This window comes from Rattus rattus, chromosome 7, assembly GCF_011064425.1.
Source record: "Rattus rattus isolate New Zealand chromosome 7, Rrattus_CSIRO_v1, whole genome shotgun sequence".
NCBI lineage: Eukaryota > Metazoa > Chordata > Mammalia > Rodentia > Muridae > Rattus > Rattus rattus.
Window position 1 is genome coordinate 120337866 of NC_046160.1, and position 20453 is coordinate 120358318.

Genomic DNA, 20453 nt, shown 5'->3' on the forward strand with positions numbered 1-20453 from the left:
ATGAAAGATGCAAAAGTGAAGGATTCATGGATTCTTCCTCCATGATTTCAGAGCCACTAAAGCTAGGCAAAGGGGAGTCTGTGTTAAGTCCTGGAGTCTTCAAGAGGCAGAGATGCCGATGCATAAAGCAGTGTAAGTGAAGTCGGGGTTGTACTGGAGATCCTAGGACATAAAGGATGGCAGAACCATGAGATATCTGTCAAGAGCTCAAGAGAGAGATGTATGTTGCAGGCGGTGATGCTGGAGGGTTGGAGTTACCTAAAGCTCTTCGAAATTAAGTCCCAAATATGGAGCTATAGGATTTAGTGTTTGGTCTGCTCAGTTTCAATCTTGCTTTGGCCCATTATTTCTTCACTACGTCCTAATTCTTCCCATTTGGATGGTAACATATATTCTGTATTATTATGTATCGGAAGTATGTAACTTGTGAGGTTTTTGTTTGACAGTTTATGTTTACAATTAAGTAAAATCTTGAGTCTCAGAAGAGACTTTGGACTTTTAAAGTGTTGGATCTCAAAGAATATGGGGGATTTTTGGAGTTGGACTATAAGCATCATTTCACATTAAGATACTGCCAGCAGCTCATGGGAGTCAGGGAGTAAATGTCTGAATAAAAATGTCCTCCAAAAGCTCCCATATACGAATATTTGGTCCCCAGTTGGTGGCGGTTTAGGAAGGTGCAGCTATGTGCAGCTCCTTTGGGGCTGGCTTTTAGAGCTCAATCTTTCTGCTTTGTGCTTCTAGCTCAAGATGTGAGCTCTCAGCTTCACATACTTGCCACTTGCTGCTATGCTATCCCTGCCATTATAGATTCAAACCCTCTGCGCCTATAAGCTCTAGTTAACTTTTGTAAGTTGTGAGGTCAGTGTTTTAGCACAGCAACAGAAAAGTAACTAATACAGAAGTTACAGTTAAAGAATATTGTTCCAACAATTTAGTTTTACCCAGATTTGCTTATTATTTTAGATATTTTATTTATCTTCATGCGGATACCTTTTCGATATCAACTTTGCTGCCACTCTCCAAAAAACATTTTCAACTTTCTCCAACCACTCAGATTTGGTCTCATAAAAACAAATTGTTAAATGCTAGAAAATAAAGCTAGACAAGCAACTCTAACTAAAAAGAAAGCATGTAGCAGTGTACCATGAAGGCCTCTGCCTATTCTAAATGGGAACTACCCAGAAAGCTCATTGGCATGTGAGATTCAAAGTTTACACAGAACCAGATTGCTGTCATTGGCTTTCACTTGAAATACTAGAACCCAAGTCTTGGAATGTTCTCAGCCAACAACCTACCAGTTTGTCAAACTGAACAAAATTAATTTTGCCTTTTTCTAGCTTCCAGAACAATATGATTTAATACTTGGACCACAAAGAGGCCAACTTCTAATATCCTGCATTTGCAGTACCACAGCCATGAATCAGACTCCACTTCCCTAACTGTTCTTTTTCCAATGACAGCACACAACTCTTGGTTGATTGTTGGAGGTCCCAAGTACGGTGTAGTGAGATAACTTGACTGTTTTTCTCATTTGAGTTAGTTGGATGACTATACAATGTATGCATGTGTGGGGCTACCAATCTTTCTTCATTAATGTGTCCAATGATATATGTTAGTACAAAAAGCACAAATTCATGCATATTTTGCCCAAGTGAAAATAGCTTCTATAATTCACCATTTTTCTCCCCATTTTACTTTTTTTCTGGATATTGGAACTTGAAATATCTGCTCAAATACAGTCTCATACAAAACACTGTGTTCTCACTTATTCAATTTCACATTTAACGTTTTCTTGTCTTGAAAAAATAAATTTGTTGAATGTCAAGATGAGAATAAGGAACCCTCTTTCAGTAAACTGTGACCCCCAATAACATCACCAGGAACAAATCTACACACAACAGTTTATTAAAAAGCATAGAAGCTGTGGAGACAGCTCAGTAGTTAAGAGCATTTGTTGCTCTTTCAGATACCCAGCACTCACATAACACGATCTATAACTTCAGTTCCAATGTATGGAATAGTCCCTTTCAACTTCTGTGGGTACCACACATACAATGCATATACATGCCACACTCATACATCACACACACATGTGTACACACACACACACACAAAACCAAAAACCCAACACAATGGCCAACCTCCACAGCTTAAACAAGCTTTCACTCTTTTCACAACCACTACTCCAGCCCGATTTCCTACATTGCTTTATTTCTCAGGCCAGAGAAAGCAAAAGAAAGTATCTACCAAGCACACATGCTCATACCTATTAGAACCGAGGCTAACAGATTCACTTATTAGTTTCAGCTAAATTCTAATTAAGTTATCAAGAGGCAGAGGACTTTACCCACCCTGTAAACCCATGCAAGGAAATTTCTCAAGCAAGCTTTGCAACTTTAAAGGGTTGAGCCCATCTGCACTTTTATTTATCATGAATGTTATTCATATTTATGGATAATGAAAACTTTATTAAAAGGGCAAATGCCTTTGAACTAACTGTTCTGGATGCTTGAACTGAGGACCCTATTAGTTTGCGTTGCTGTGATACAATTCTAAGATAAAAACAACTTAAGGGAGATTTTTTTTGGCTCATAATTTCAAAGGTGCAGTTTGCGTTGTCAGGGAAGTAGCAACAATAGGAGCATGAAGCTGGCTCAACACTCAGGAAGCATGGGTCGGGGCAGGCCAGAAGTGCTCTACGTTACAAAACTTCAAAGCCTGGAGGACTCTTGCTACTTACTTCCCAACTATAGTCCCTTCCCATGTTACATCTAACTAATCTCTTTGGCCAAGCAGATCCTACAAACTCTTCATCAGGGCAAGCCTGGCTCACTTTGCCTAGCCCTCTCTTTCAGGCACCCCACCTTCTACTGAGGTCTCATATCCAGTGCCCCAACATAGATTAAGCACCATTTGGGACTCCACAAACCATGAGTCTCAGGTCAGGATCCTTTTAACCTTATCCTAACATACAGACACATCTAATTCCACATCTAACCTCTTCACCTAGCCAGATCCTACATACCATTCACCATGGTTGGGTTAGAGGACTTTCTGATCCTCCTCTTCATGTACCCTTGTCTCCAGTCCTCCCTAGATGGAAAAACCAACAACTCTGATGCCTGCTGCATTGCTGTGAGGTCAGCTGAAGCTTCAAGCAGGTGGCTTTTTAAACTTCAGAACAAGTTCCTTTTACCGATGCAAAACTACCTGGGCTAAAGGAGTCAAATCTCAGATGCTTACATAGCCCTGGCATCCTTCCCTTTTGAACCCTGTAGAGTGCATGTGCACTCCTGGTTTCCTGATTTGGTAGTGACTCTTGAAGGTGGGATCAACCCAGAGCAGTCATATGCTATTTGGCAGTGGAGCCTGTGTTCTACCAGGCTGGCTGAATTCAGATGCTAGCAGTAGCAACAATTTTATATTGTGCTGCTATGTTGGTACCACCCTTCAGCCTGTTACCCAGACCTCTGTGTTGCTCTCATTCTTGGCATGTGGTGCTTATTGTGTCTAACAGGGACACAGTTTAGTAGGGGAGACCTGTATTGGAGCTGGTCACAATTAGAGGCTGGCACTGCATGAGAACCTCAAGGGTATTTTCCTCTCTCCTATCCTGGGCAGGCAGCAGTCTCAGTTCACAAATACTCTGAAATCTCTGAGCCTGCCACATCATGCCCATTTAGGAAAAATCACTTGAAGATCTTAGGAGTGATTGATTAATAGAATCCCATCATTGCCCATGAATGCATTAGTAATATTTGTCATCTAGCACTTTCTCTTGGATTAGGAAACGCACTGTCTAGTCTTTGGAAAAACACTCTTTTCAAGCACTTGTTATAAATGAGTCTTGTTCTTCTTATAAATGTAAGAATGGTACTTTCTTATTTTCATGAGTGAGAATATTTAAAAACTTTATATATGTGATACAATCATAGATTTTGAGAGTGAGTTTTTGATAGTAGCCAATTTCTACCAAACAACAGTGTAAATTTTAGGCAAAAAGCAAATGCTTTAGAAAACTTATACTTGTAGACTTCTATTATTAATTATATTAAGAGCCTATATATTAACCAAGGCTGTATTACACTTATACTTGCATAAAACAAATATTTTACTGTTTTTTGAGCTGTGCACTTGGGACAAAATTGAAATTTTTACTGTTTTCTGGTGTTAAAGAGCTTTATGCCTTGAATGTAAAGGCATTGAAATAGTTATTTCTGCAGTGTTTCATTCCAGTATAAACTCTGGTGTTAAGGTGTACAAAATGGTAAAAGTCTGTCACTTCTTCTGCACTTGTAGGTTTTGTCTTGGATACAAATTTCTGTGTTTAGTGAAAGCTGAAGAGCTATAAAGAACTGTCCCATTCTGCACATTTGCCAGTCTTTGTCTCATGTGTGAATTCAAAGCTTAATAAGAGATGACCAACAATTAAACTTTTTCCACATTAAAAAAGATCATTTCTAAAGTGAATTCTGTGGTGTCTGGTAAAGAGGTATAAACTTTAAGAATTTGCCATTTTTCAGATGTAGGGTTTCTCCCCAGGAAGAATTAGTTCTCTGATAATGACTTGTAAATAACATTCAGACTTTGTTACATTCACTGCCTCTGTAGGACTCACCCCAATTTGAATTATAGGACATTACACAAGTTTTTGACTATGGATAAAAGATTTACTAAATTCTTTACATTTGTTAGTTTTACTCATGTATGAATTCTCTCATGTTTTCTAAGGTTGGAACACTGACTAAAGGATTTTCCACATTCATTACATTTGTATGGTTTCTCTCCTGTATGGATTCTCCGGTGTTGAGTAAGGTTTGTGCAGTGGATGAAAGCTTTGTCACAGTCTTTACATTTGTAAGGTTTCTCTCCTGTGTGAATTCTCTTGTGTTTAGTAAAAGATGAACGGCAGTTAAAGGCTCTGCCACATTCTTCACATTTGTAGGGTTTCTCTCCAGTGTGAATTCTCTGGTGTTTTCTAAGGCTTGAACATTGGGTAAAGGCCTTTCCACACTGTTCACATTTGTAAGGTTTTTCTCCAGTATGAATTCTCTGGTGTTGACTAAGGGTTGAGTTTTGCGTAAAGGATTTGCCACATTCTGCACATCTGTAGGGCTTCTCTCCAGTGTGGATTACTTGGTGTTTCTGAAGGCTTGAACACTGAGTAAAGGATTTCCCACACTGTTTACACTTGTAGGGTTTCTCTCCTGTATGAATCCTCTGGTGCTGACCAAGAATTGAGTAGTGGTTAAAGCTTCTGCCACATTCTTCACATTTGTAGGGTTTCTCTCCTGTGTGGATTCTCTGATGTTTTTTAAGGCTTGCACATTGGGTAAAGGATTTTCCACATACTTTACATTTGAAGGGTTTTTCTCCTGTGTGAATTATTCTGTGTTTTCTGTAACTTGAGCAATATTTAAAGGCTTTGCCACATTCATTACATTTGTAGGATTTCTGGGAATGCTGAATTTTATGTGTAATAACATTTAAAGTTTTATTAAACATTGTGTCACAATCGATACTCTTGTAATAATTATCTTGAACATATTGATGGATAGAAAGCTTTGAACATTGAGTAAAGAAATTATCACAATTGAAAGGCTTCTTTGGAAGAGTATACTGATATTTGTTGGGACTTGAGCAATGGTTAAAGTCGTTACATATTTTGTTATACTGACTAGATTTCTCTAAGATAATATCATTGCAGTTATTTAGTAAAGATTCACTACTAAAATCTTTGCTAGTTTCCTTATACATGAAAGGGCTTTCCCACACATCTGTATCTCCATTTGGGCTATGTGATAATGGATCAATAGCAGGCAATCCATAATCAATAGAATTGTGCTTTGGGTCATAGGAGATAGCTATTTGCTGACTGAAGAGTAAGGATCTTTCAGTATAGAAAGTCTCAATTTGATCACTTGTTGATATCAGTCCTCTGCTTCTTAATTCTTTATCTATGGAACTGTTTGGGTAAAACATTAACCCATCTATCAGATCTTCCAAACTTTCTTTCAAAGTTAAGTCATGCTGAAAACTTTCCTGCGGATATTTACAGTTATAGATACTTGGCTCATCCAAAGTATCTGGCCTCGCAGGAGTTATTGTCAGAGTGGTTTTGTGTTCTTGATCTCTGCTGTCAATGACATCTTTGGTATTGCTTGTAATTAGACATTGCATATCTCTACCATGGTGGGCTTTACTCTCATCTACATATGTACAATCTTCCCTTAAGTATAAATTCTTAAGGCCACAACTTCCGTTAGTTCCTTTTGTGAAGGAATATTTTAGGATCTGTTCTGGTGAAAAGTTCTGGGTACAATGATGAGAAAGAGCTGAAATATATAAAAACAAGAAATTAATTAAATAAATGCTAGTGACTACAGTTTATAAATACATGTGAAATTATACTTGAGTTCCATATTGGAAACAGCTCGAGAAATCATAGTAGCAAAAGATTGAAAGTTAACTTAAAAACAAAACAAAGAAACAAACAAAACAACCAGCAACAAAACCCCCGAAATCAAATCGAACCAAACCATGATGAAACAAACAAACAAACAAAAAAAAACCAAACAAAAAAAAACCAAACCCCAATGAAAAACAAAAACAACAACAAAACACCTTAATGACAAAATTAAACTTGTACACCCTCCCATAACCGGGAAGGAATCACAGTACCCCAAGTAAGCACAAAGCCAAATAGTTTCACTGTAACAGGAAGTGAAGTTTGTTCCTTTTGTCAACCACAGCTCTTCTTTACCCTATATAGCACAGCTAATTAGGAAAATTCAAATCTCCATCTCTATCAGGGGGAAGAAAAGAGACAGAGGAATCTTTTTTTTTTTTAGGGCCTGTCTGAAACCTGGCTGTCTACAATGACAGATAGTGGGAGATACCAGGTATATTTTACATGACAGTTTTGTAAACCTGAGACCAAAGGCAAATACTATTTTTGGTACCCCAAAGTGACACCAGGGACAGAGAGCCCATGCTAGCTAATGAAATTTGAAAGACACATAACTCCACATAACAGGTTTGTTTCCCAAGGACAGGTTTTGAAGTCCTCAATAATCAAAAAGCATGAATGAAGACATCCTGTACAGAAAACAAAAAAGTAACATTCTAAATATAAAACCAAATCACTTTGGTTTGTTTGATTTCATTGAAAAACAAACAATCTATTTATCATGATCATGTACAGTGTGCTATTTTGAAGTATATATTTATAGCGAGATGACTAAAACTGTTTAACACATTATCATTTAATTTTTGTACTTGAACAGTTACCATCAATTTCTTTAGTAATTCTCAAGAAATAGATATTAAATATACTCATGATCTATAAAATTCTGAATGTTCTCATGCCTATCTTGTTTTTTTCAATTAAGCCTAGACCTTTAATAAACATCAATTGTTTAGTAGCCTTCTGCTTATTTTAGTGATACTCATCTTTGACCAGTACTACCTCAATCCCAAGTTGACAGCCACCGGTCATCCACCCACCTGTACTCACTTTTCATTTCTGAGATTAATTTTTCAGACTGCACATTAGGATGCTCATTTCCTATATCTGACTGACTTCATTTTAAGTCTTGCACTTTTATCCATGCTGTATAAAACTACATGATTTTGATTTTCCTTTTTATATTGCTGAATAATGATCCTCTGTGTATACAGGCCACACAATCTTTAAAATTTTTTATTTTTTAAAGTATTTCCAGAGGTGTGTGTGTGCGTGTGTTAGTATAGATGCCTGTGAATACCAGAGGCATCCTATCCTTCTGGAACTAGACTGACAGGCAGTTGTGAGCTGCTCAGTGTGGGAACTGGGAACCCACACTGGTCCTCAGCAAGAGCGGTTTAAATACTAAGCTCTCTTTTAAACCCCCAAAACATTTATGCATTTGTACTGACACTAACTTTTATTTTGGCTACTTTAAATCATGCTGCAATAAACACTCTATTGGCGGCCTTATCGACAGAGTGATTTACTATTGTTGGGCTTTGCTGGAACAAATGCATGTTCAGTTTTTTTTTTTTTTGGTTCTTTTTTTTCGGAGCTGGGGACCGAACCCAGGGCCTTGCGCTTCCTAGGCAAGCGCTCTACCACTGAGCTAAATTCCCAACCCCGCATGTTCAGTTTTTAAGGTGCTGCCATGCATCACCTCCCACGCCTGTTATAATCTGTTGATTCTTTAATGGGCAAATTTCACTGAATGCTAACACAGTATACAGAGGTGACTCAGTGGGAAAAACATGAAAAATATTGCAAAGCCATCATTCTAAAACCAATTTATGAATTATACACACAGAAACAACCATCTGAAAGACAATGGATGATAAAACACTAAAATCAAGAAAATGAGAATATGGACAAAGAAATAAACAGTTATAAGCAAATAAAATAGGTGATGAATTTAGTAAGAAATAATGGTGGAAAACAAGAAATATGATGAAGAAAAACATCAGAATTTAAGCACCTTAATTAGTTGCTACATGCTGAGAGACAAGGAGTAAAAATGCCCCATGTATTAGACTCTGTTTCACAAGTCACAGAGGTAACCTTGAGAGCAGTAAATGTGATGTGGCCTCTCTACAATGCTCTAATGTGACCTCAGCGGAGCTCTTAAATAAAGCATTGCAATCCAGACATAAGATGGAGGACACAGTGAACGTGCTGAAGGAACAAAGTCTAAAACATACTATACCCAGCCAGCCCATTCTTCAAAGTCAAGGAAAAATACAGGCATATACACTGTAAATGACCATTACCACGAGACTTCCCCACAACCATGAGGCAACACAAATAATAAAACCATAAAGCTCTATGGAAAATCAAATGGAGTAATCAAATTCCATGGACTTATGAGGATGTACAACACACTTTTAACTTCTGAATAGAATTTAAGAGACAAAAGCAAAAGCTTAACTATAAACCTGTTAATATACACTGACACAATCTAAACAAAGCAGCTGTGTTATCAATACTATCGCAGGAAAGAGAAATGTAAGTATAAAGAAAACGTGTATAACTATATAATATATAACTGTATAATGTGTATAACTTAACTATAAACCTGTTAATACACACTGACACAATCTAAACAAAGCAGCTGTGTTATCAATACTACCACAGAAAGAGAAATTTAAGTATAAAGAAAACGTGTATGACTATATAATATATAACTGTATAATGTGTATAACTTAACTATAAACCTGTTAATATACACTGATACAATCTAAACAAAGCAGCTGTGTTATCAATACTACCACAGGAAAGAGAAATGTAAGTATAAAGAAAACGTGTATGAACTAGAGATTACTCTGTCACTGGTCATACATAAAAACAAAAGAAAATAATGCTGTAACATAGGAGACTCTTTTAGATGTAAGGATTCAGGTATGCTAAACACCATGAAGTAATGGGCCAAAGTGAACTGACATGACCATAATTATGGTATAAAAAGTTATACTTTCAGGAAAAGATATGTGAAAGTGAGATACAATTTAAGTTAGAAACTCTAACTCTAATGAAAAAAAAAATAACCACGCTGACAATTTCTTTTTCTTCTTTTTTGTCAACTAGACAGAAGCTAGAATCTTTAGAGAGGAGGGACCCTCAGTGAGAAACAGCTCTGTAAGACTGGCTTGTCAATAAACACAGGGGGCATCTTCATGCCTGATGACTGATATGGGAGCCCAGCCCAGTAGTAGTGGTCCTGGAGTGTATATGAGAGCAGGCTGAGCAGGCAGCGAGGAACAGTAAGCTGGACACTGCACGGGCCTTTCCTGTCTCCTTGTCCCTGCTCTGTTTGAGTTCTTGCTCTGACTTCCCTCAGCGCCACACTGTAATGTGGAACTGTACACTGAAACCCTTCCCTCCCAAGCGGCTTTTGGTAATGGTGTCTTATCAAAGCCACAGAAATGATGACAAAGACAAACACAAATGGCCATTTTCTAGGAGAGTGTAATTGTAATAAATACATATAAAATACACTTCCCATTTCTTAGATATAAACACTGAGAATCAAAGCAAGATATCGAAAGTACCAAAATAATACTGATTTTATATTCCTATTTTCCATAATGTAAAACAAAACTAGGTAGAGTACTAACCAGGAAACAAATCCTGAAAAATACCATAAACAATTAGATTTACAGACACAGTATCAACCTGGATTACCTGGTAGCACAAAACAAGTCCTAACACACAGGAGATCACTGAAGTTCATCTCTGACTGTAATGAAATAGACATGAGCCATGAAAGAGAAGTAAGCGACCTGTAATGGCACCAACTGCAGCACTCGTCAGAACAGCAAAGGGAGGGCAACCCACTGCCCTGACAACCACAGAGACACAATTTGGAATACACATGCACTGTGTAGAGTGCTCCTGGACCTACGTCCTTCTCACCTGTGTCCTCTGCTTCATTTATTCCTACCTATCCACCTGGGAACACAGCCACTGCTTCATTCATTCCTACCTACCCACCTGGGAACACTGTCTTTGGTCACTTTACGTCTCGGCACTCTTTTGTGTGTTTCTAGAGAGGGAACCAGGTATAACTTAGAGACTGCAAGACTTGATTATCAATAAAGAGACCATGACCTATACCATGGTTGTACCTGTAACAATTGAGGTATGTGTCCTAGTAATGTGCTTAGCAGAAGAGATTCAGGAGAAAATCCAACCACATTGGTGCAAATGTGACTTCTCAAGGATACAGAAGATAACATTTTCAATTCACCAATGTTGAGCTCCAAACCACAGTCACATCAAAGCTGAGGAGAAGCTGGAGATCAGAGTGCTATGTGCCATACAATTGCTGCAATTACCACTAATCTAAAGGCAGGATGTATAGTGACTCCAGAAAGAGGAAAAGGACAATAAAAGAATAAACGGGAACATCGTTTACGGATGCCTGGACCCCACAACTGTTCTTTAAAGCACACGTTTGTATTGCTTATCAAAAGCAAAGGGTACAGCAGACATTTCTGAAAGGAAAGACATGAAATGGTGGCAGTGTGCTGGGAGCTCTGCAGGGATGCTGTCCTCACCCACAGAGACCAGGTTTCTGTAGTTCTCTACCATCACGTCCCTGTACAGCCTCTGCTGAGGAGGGTCCAGGCATTCCCACTCATCCGGAGAGAAGTCAACAGCCACATCTCGGAAGGTCAGCTGTTCCTGAAATCAAAATGAACACAAATAAACACCACACTGTCAGAGTTCTGGGTCATCTAGGATGATCGAGCTCTGTGTCACCCAAGAGAAGTGAGAGTTGGAATGGTGATAATTCAGGCAACTGAAATTGTTCAGCAAGGGTCTTTTTATATCATGCTAATATTCTATCACACCTTACCTGAGTAAATATGACACACTGCCTACCAAACCGGTGTAAATATTACAATTACATGACATTTAAAATGGCAGAGCATGACCATCAAACATGCGCTGTATAAACTAACAGACCACACTATCTGCCGTATAACAGAGGAAATGAGACGAGAAAGCCACATTCAGGTATTCTGGACCACAGTTGGAGTCTGAGGACACAGCTCAGTAGTAATGCTGACATCAGTGTCCAAGGGCTGTTCACTAGCAGCCGTGAGGTACAATTTGATTTTTAAAGTGATCATGCATTTTATTATAACAAGTACAGCAAGGATAATCTTTGTATGGGAATGATTTATATGTTTTCCCCTACATTATTTTGTCAAAAAAGGAAAAAAAAAAAAAAAAAAAAGGCAAATGGTCAAACCTAGGTTCTAACCAAATGTACCTGGTCCAGAATTAAGAAGGAAATGTAAAGTTAAGAAACTAAAATAAACTTCAAACAGTTTTCACATGAGATTGGGAATGGAAGTGTATTAAAAAGACAGTAAAACAAAACTGGATCAAGAATATTTATACTTTATTTCTGAAAATAAAAAATAGTAGCTATAAATCCAAACAACACATTATGGCTGTGTATATGTCCCAGTGATAGACAGCATGTAAGGCCCTGGGTGCCTCCTGCGGATAGATTAAAACACACACACACACACACACACACACACACACACACACACACACACACACATGTGCACACTCACACACTCTCACACGCGAGCACACACAGAGACTGACCTCCCAGTACACTTAATCCAGATGTGGGGCACACACTTAATCCCAGTAGGTGGTAGGTGGAGGTAGAAGGACGTAAATTCAAGGCTACCCATAACTCCACAGAAGCCAACAGTGCAAATGGTACTTTTAAAATATAATACCACTGAGAATATATTTAAGGATGTCAAACTACAATCAAAACTGAAGCTTCTTAGTAATTTACTAATTGTTTTGTATTATAAAGCCTAATGTGAACATGCTTGGAAATAGATTTGTTTCTTTGGCTAAAATAAGAGTGGTAAAGAATTGTGTATATGTGATATTGAGCTGGGATGAAATGAAATCTATTGTGCAGTGTCTATTTCATATTAGAAGAGGAAGTAGCTTAAAATGACAACAAAGAAACAAAACCATACTAACCAGAATTAAGGTAGAGACACAAACATTTGCAAGTTCTGAACATGGGGTCTCGCGGCTCCTAACCAGAGACACATTCTCCTCGCACTTGCTTTGTCTTTCATCCCTGAGATTCTTTAGCTTGAAGTCCTGAATGGCAGACTTTTGCTTCCTAGGTATATCCAGTTTTAAATGACCATATTCAGTGCGGAACAATTAAAATTCTCAGGTGTTTATAGCAATAAACTTTTGAAGCACTTAACATTTCATTCCTCAAAATGAAAATTATGTTATCCTACCCTTTTCAGAGAATATAACATTTCTTTGTTATGTGATAACAAATAAATCAATAAACAATACATTGAATATGGAAATGTATAGGATTTACAAAGTCAACTTCCAGACAACTAGGAGGAAAACCAAGAATAGCATTGTCAATGATGCCAACCATAAGATTTGTCTTAAATACCACTCTGAACAGCCTGTGTTATCAGGTAAGCTGAGAGAAACAGATGGAAAAGACCCGCACGTGGTGTTACCATGAACAAGTAGGACCTTCCAGAAGCTGCCTGTGACGATACTCTTTTTGTGGCATCTGAGTGTGACCCATCCATGGACCACGTTTAGTGCCAGGACAGCTATGAATGTGGCCCAGTATAAAAGGTTTGCAGTTTAGGTAAACAATTTGAAAATATTTTTTTCTAATTTATTTAATAAATTGATTAAGCAGTTCTATAACATGAGCTGTATATATCACAATGTCCTTTAGAAGGTTGGACACATCTTAAACCGTCTTAGTTGACTTGTTTAAGAACTAAATATGAAATACACCTAGAACGTGACATGTTTAGTTCAAGGTTGGTAGTGAAACTGTCCACTATTCTTAAAGTGAGACCAACAAAGTCCTGTTTCTTAGATGAGACCCACGATGAGCATTCATCACGAACATGTCACTTACACCCCCATGTATGTTTGGTCACCATAGCAGAAAGTGAAGATCAATGGATACTAAAGGTAGATGCCCCAAAGGTCTCATTTTTATCCACATATATCAAAATGTTTAATTTTATTCCTGAAAGGCACAGTTCTCGGGGGCTGACATTTACTCATTTATGCTTATCCACACTAATCAACAACTCTCATAGAAGACCTCAAATAATGCAAAATAAGCCGAGAAGTAAATGAAATAAAACTGTGACAATCGAATCACCTTCACTGCTTTTTAGAAACATTCTGAATTACCACTGACAGAGTCTATGAGAATGTCAGTGGAAGGACGGTGGGTCTGTCTTTCATTTGATACTCTGCAAAGTACTCAATATCAACTCGGGGGACAAGAAAAACAAAAAAAGAAACAAACAAGAGGGCACAGACAGACACACACACACACACACACACAGACACACACACACACACAGACACACACAGGATTTTAAAAAGAGAAAGGTAAGGAAAGAAACTAAGAGGGGAGGGGAAACAGAAGCCTCTCTGCATGGAGAAGTCTAGCAAAGCCAAGGTTACTTAAAGCAATGTCTATAATGTAAGTGATCAGGAGGTGGGTTGGTCCATGAGACCTGTTACTTTAGGAAGTGAGGTTTCTGCAGTCTTGAGGCAAGATATGATACCAAGCTGCCCTAAGTTACAATATGATGTGTAAAATAAAGGTTTCCTAGTTTGTCTTGTGTGGCTCCATTTTGAATGAAAAAAGCAAAATGACTCTGACTCATCTGTGTACCAACCACAAAGCAAAAACTAGTGACAAGTAAAAAGGCCATCAACTACTGATTTCAAAAGGTAGGCTGTAAACTACAGTGACCTGGGGACATATTAAAGAGAAGCCACACCTGGGAACTAATTTAGAAGTCAGAGCAATCAACAGCAAAACTACCCTCACCTGGAATCCATCCTAAGGACACCTGACCCTAGTACATGTGTCAAGAATCATCAAAGAATCCCGGATTTTCCCTAGGCTTCATTTTACATGGTCTCTCTTGTGAATGATTCTGCTCCTTAGGAAAAAGGAGCTGTGTCTCCATGGCAGCGCTCTTGTGTTTCCCTGGCAATTCCACTGCTGGGTTCATTAGTATCAAGCTGGATAGGCCAGAGAGATGGGGGAAACTGAGGGAACAATGAAGGCAAAAGGAGCCTCTCACTCTGGAGTCTGCTTGATGTCAACTTAGATGAGTCACAAATCACAACCGGACATCACTGCTATCAGCTGCTTTCACAGAGACAGAGAGTTCCTTCCATATAGACATTGCAAATAAAATACTGAAACACCAACGAACAACGCTCAGCACCTAAATAGAGCCAATCTCCAAGAATGGCCTTAGTCCTTTCCCACATGTTTTCTGAGAATTTCACAAAAGGCTATCAACTGCCGTTTGCATTAAAACGCTAATTATTCATGCATTCCTCATAAGCTATTTATCCAGTGGATAATGGGAACTGGTGTAAAATCGTATTTAAGTTCTTCAAGCAAGCACTGAGATGCAACTTCAAAATGCACTGAAAACGTAAAAATAATTGTTTACTCTAAAGCAATTATTACAGACATCCACACATGGGTGTATCTGCCCCTTTCTGAGAACCTGTTTCTATTAACCTTCGTGCTCAAACCTACCTTATAACCTCTTCCTAACAAACTCCAAGTCTGGCACATGGCTTATCCTGAAATTCCTCTGTGATGAAGAATTTATCCCAGCTTTACAAGCAGCAGCATGAGACTGTGTCCTGTGTGCATCTGCGCTGCTAATGTCCTCACCTGCAATGGCCTTTTAATATACATCAGCTTTCTATCTCTGGCTGCAATAAGGCCCCTCTAAAAGAACATGTAACTGCTAATGGCAACTGTCAAAGAACATCAGACTGCCTGGCAGATAGCAGCTAACAAAACCAGCAAAAACATTCAGTTTTGGAAATGTGCCCATTCATGTTTCTGACAAACCACTTTCAAGACACAGGGAGAGGGGGCTCAATTTGCAGGGCTTCATTGGAACAAGCAGGAGGTACTCAGAAAGCTTCCAGTTTAATCAGTTGGCTCCTACAATAGCTATCAAGACCATTCCCTCACACACTGTACATTCTCAAGAGAACAGACATTTTATTAGTGCTTCTTCAGTTCTTCACAGACCAGTAGGCCTAGATCAGAACATGACTCAGATGAGTGCTATACTGACAACGGAGTCCTTTTTATATATAAGCTACATAACACACATACTGACAGACAGCTAAGACCCCTACACAAAGATAGATGGGACCAGAAAGGGAGTGCTCCAGACTTACAAATCTACAGAGAAAAAGCTTTAGTACCTGCCCTCTTCACTTGCTGGCAAGTTCTCCACTGCGGCTCTCAGGTAACTGTCAGTCCTTTCTCTGACATCAGCCCCAGACCACAGAAGGAATAGTATACAGAACTGACCGGGCCTACGAAGCTGGTGGGAGAATTCAGGAATCCTGAACCGAGAAGCACAAGTCAGAAGGCTAACAATAAAGTCTCTGAGAGCTGCTGAGCAGGCCCACAGCTCCTGGAGCCCACACGTCTTACGTAAAATCCACACGAGTGGTAAAGGCCAGAAGGAAAGGTATTACGTAGCTTCCCCATCATGGTGTAGAACAATTATTTCTTCCACTATCCCAGTACAGGACAGAGATAACCAAGACTAAGTTAACCCTGGTCAAGCAGGCATGAGAGAAAAGAGCAAAGAAGCACAGTAGATATTAGGTCTACCACAAAGACGACGCGGCTGCTCATATCCCTAAGAGAATGGGATGGGGGCATCATAGGACTCGATTCTGGGATTCTCTGTCTCATCCTCTTTCCTCCCGTTTGTACAAGACCATGGAAGATGCTAGAAGATGCAGGAGTGAAAGGTTAATTTAAAGTGCGGTGCCTCCATACATACAGCCTTTATGTTTGGACATACTTTATGGGGTGAGACTTCTCGGTGGCACAGCGGCTGTGCAGTTACCCATGTTCCTGGAGGCAAACCCAGTGAATTCACGGTTTTCAAAGCCGGGTTCAGTGGAATCCCTGCTGTACTCTGATCATGGTGCCCTAACTAGATTGATTACACTTTCGCTCACATCTGCCAAGGAAAAGAAGAGCGACAAAGTGTGTAGGTTTTGAGAGAAAAAGCTTTGGGGCTGAAGGGAAGAAAGGACACATTCATTCTGTGACTCAGACCCCTCATCTGTTAAGTCCGCTCTTTCACTGACATCTGAATGTGCCTGTTTGCCATCCCTCTCCCAGCTCCCTGAGTCTCCTGGGGTCACGAAACCCACTGCCAAGGTCACGAGGTTGTGTCTTTATTGCTTGGAGATGAGGTCTCACACGCAGACTGGGCATGCCTTGAGTTCTGAATTTCCCCGTACCTTACTCATTAACGGGCTTCTGGAAGTTCGGAGTGTGAGCTCCGTACTCTCCAGGCCCTCTCCTCAAGTTGGTCATACTACTTGACTCCAGGTCTACCTATTCTTCCTAGAGTTTGCCTGCGTAGTGAAGGATCCGAGCTAACCCCTTCCACTGAACTATATCCTGAACCTCCAGGCTCTGGGAGAAGGGGGAACTGAGCACATGGAAATCTTCTGGCTTAAACGGATGGCCAAGTTTTCTATGGGCTATAACTCCAAGAAGCACCAACCGCTGTTTCTTCCAGGAAGAAGTTCCATAGTGCATTCTACCAGTGGCTACCTGACAAGGTGGATTCTAAGGCCTTGAACCTGTGATTCAATACACAGCCAGCGGATGCCAGGCCAGCATGATGAATAAGTGTTCCACAGACCACAGACCCAACTGATCAGAGCTCACAGGGGCTCACAAAGACTGAAGAAGTGACCATCAGGGAGTTTATAAAGGTCTGACCTAGATCCTCTGCCATATTTGTTAAGGTAGTATAGCTTGCTGTTCTTGTGGGACTATAAACATGGGAGCCGGGTCTGTCTCTAACTCTTTTGGGACCCTTTTCCTCCTATTGAGTTGCCTTGCTCCAGCCTTGACATGCGTCTAGTCTTACTGTAACTTATTATGCTTTGTTCAGTTGATATTCCTGGGAGGCCCGCTCTATTCTCAAGGGAGGAGTGGAGCTGGGAGAGAGGTAATGTCGGGGCGGGCTGGGAGAAGAGGGAGGGGGAACTGCAGATGGGATGTAATATGAGAGTCGAAGTAAAAAAAAAAAAAGTATTCCATTGTGTTCGAAAGGAAACCTGGGCACAGAACCGTTTAAACTGTAAATTCGGTGCAGCTATTTTTAAAACCGTGAAGCAGAATGAACACATAACCTAGCAGTCACTAAGGGATTGAAGTCCTGGTGTTGAAGAATGGCTACTCCAACAGGTTGACTTCAATACTGTTCTTAGTAGCCAAGGCATGCATACAACAAGAAGGCTTCCTGTCAGGCTCAGGGCATCTAGCTGTTCTCTCGGTGCACCTCACAGCTCAGGTTGTTGTCTAAGGAGAGGGCATAGTGGTCAGTATATACTACGCTGTGGACACAGTGCTGGGCCTAGGTGCAGGAAAACACTAAAGCACAGAGTGTTGGCATCGCGTAAGGGGAACACTCAATCCGAAAATATTGTGGGAAGGTATCTGTGGCTTAGAAGACAAAAAAAGGAAAGTACAAAAATCAAATCAAAAGACTTAAAAAACAAACAACAAACAAAAACCCAGGGTGTTGAAAGGGGGACCTATTAAGAAACAAATTCCTAGAAAATGCCACCCTGAGGATATCTCGCACGTATGACATGGCCCTTATACCTAAAATGTCAGCAAATGTGATCAAATGCACAGACCTGCAAAAGACTGGCCCTAACAATACTTTATGGGGGAGGGGTTGGAGGCCACACCCCTCCCTGAGGATTTGTGGGCAGTGAACGTTGATAAGTGGTTGAGAGGTTTTTCTAGTCTGGTGTTGTCACTAGTTAGATACCCAGACTCCTGTAACTAACCCTTCGGTAAATAACCCTAATGAAGTTCCTCGGTTCACCAAAAGATAGACTATCTATCCTAAAAGATAACTGTCTATCCTAAGACAGTTAGGAAAGAAGCGGTTTACAGTGGGGGGGGGGAGAGGGAGGGGAATAATGGAAGATATGTTCAAAATACACGAACACGGATGAAAACGTCATAATGAAATTCATTAGGGTGTATAACCAAGATTCACTGACACGAAAACTTTAAAAAACAATAATAAAGTGCCATTCATTATCTGGAGGGGGAAAAAAAAAACCCGACGTCAAAAGCTGTCTGACGGAAGACACCTATCAACTGATACTGTTTGGGGATGGCGCACATATTTGCAGGCTGGGGAAAGGGTTTCGGAGCTGACCTATTTCCGAGACAACCACAGGGCGCAAGGGGGAAACGGGAAAACTCTGGGAGGAGGAAGACCCGAGAGCCTAGCTGCTGTCCCGCAGGAACCTTCGCCACGGAGACTGGAATTTCTGATGGTCCTGCAGGCCACCTCCAGCAGTCTGCTGGCTGCAAACACAGAGAGGCCACTGCAGGGGAAAGGACTGGAAGCAAAATCAGTGTTTGCTCTGCTCCTCCTTCCGGGGCACCCGAGGACGCTAGGTCCGCGCAGCCGCCCAACTCCGCCCTAGGCCGAGCGGACCAGGCGCCCCTCGGAGCGCAGACTCCCGCCTACCCAACCCTCCGCTCAGCCTAGCGACCATCGCTCACCATCTCCATGGCTCTCCGGCTACCGTGATTTCGTAAAGCACCCGGGCTTCCAAAAGCTGGAAATCACGCCTACATTTTCCAACGCAAAGGTCGCTGGACCGGGTGTGGGCTCGCGAGATTGTCAAGGCCCGCCCCTTTGCTCTGTGAACTTGATTGGCGTGTTCTGAGCCAATACACTTCCTCCAAAGTAACTGGCTGGATCTGATTGACATCAGATAGGACCAACCGAGGGCCGAATGAGGTCCGAAGGGCAAGTTCTAGGCTGAAACTGTTTTAGAGGCGGGCTTCTGAGATTTAGTTTCCTTGGGGGACCTGTGGCTTTTTCCTTCTGCCACGTCAAAGCTTGTACGTGTGTACACAGATGATCCATAAGTTAGCGAACATAACGACATTTATTTTTCCATTTCTTAGAACTTGTTTGGACTCGGTTCCCCTGCCTGGGTTTTGAGGTAGGATGCGTTCCCAACTCAGCAGTGTCCAGTACTGTTTGTACATGAGAGGTTCAATTTGAACTATTCTAGTGTTCACTTTAAGAAATGAAAAGAGCTGTGTGTGCTAGAGCACGCTTCATATCCGAGTGCTAAACAGGCATTAACATGCTCAGAGGCCAGTGAGGATGCACCCTTCCTTTAGAATCAGCTTGGAAGTGGCTTGGGAGAACAGGATCGTCCCTAATATAATGTCAGTAGAAAAGGGAAATGCTTGTGTTGTGCTTGCTTGAAGACTTTATTTCATATAATACAATTTCTAATGGGATAGTTATCAAGGCCCTTCAAGATTAATGCCACTTGCCAATATATTAGCAGAGAATTTAGTAATTGATGATCTATTTATAGATTATGGTTTAGAAAATAGAAAGGGTTGGTGTCTTTGGTCCTAAAATCTCTTGTAATTGTAGTGGAAATATGAACTGCAGTAGGATGCTGCTCTCTCTCTCTCTCTCTGTTCTAACTTCTTTCCTTCCTACCTCCCTTGCCCCTTCCTTTCATCAGTGAACTTTTATTTTTTAGATTTTTTTATTTTGTTTATTCTTTATTCTTCTATTATATATTTTACATCCCCATGGTAGTCTCCCCCCCTCCCCCCACTTCCCTTCTCCTCTAAATCTACCCAGCCTTCTCCCTTCAGAGAAGAGCAGGCCTCCCAGGGACCTGCAAACCAAGCTACAATAAGACTAGGTACATGCCATCCCATCAAAGCTGTATGAGGCAGTCCAGTAGGAGGGAAAGGGTCCCACAAGTAGGCAAAAATATCAGAGACAACTCC

The 20453-nt window shown here is 40.4% G+C and overlaps 1 protein-coding gene and 1 gene segment (V, D, J or C); both read right to left on the minus strand.

Moving 5' to 3' along the window:
* The window catches only part of LOC116905410, a 978601-nt gene that overhangs the window by 361946 nt on the left and 596202 nt on the right, over positions 1-20453 (minus strand).
* On the minus strand, positions 1893-19314 carry LOC116905404 (zinc finger protein 383-like). The gene is made up of 3 exons (XM_032908362.1): positions 19188-19314; positions 11065-11191; positions 1893-6338 (listed from the first exon to the last, which is right to left on the minus strand). The coding sequence occupies exons 1-3, from the start codon at positions 19194-19196 to the stop codon at positions 4705-4707; spliced, it is 1770 nt and encodes a 589-aa protein (XP_032764253.1). The 5' UTR covers positions 19197-19314; the 3' UTR covers positions 1893-4704.

Bases quoted from the DNA above. Each gene is read 5' to 3' on its own strand.
- LOC116905404 (XM_032908362.1), bottom strand. The intron at 6,339-11,064 runs GTGAGGACAGCA...TATATATTTCAG, and splicing joins CAGAAACCTGGTCTCTGTGG to CTCTTTCTCATCATTGTACC.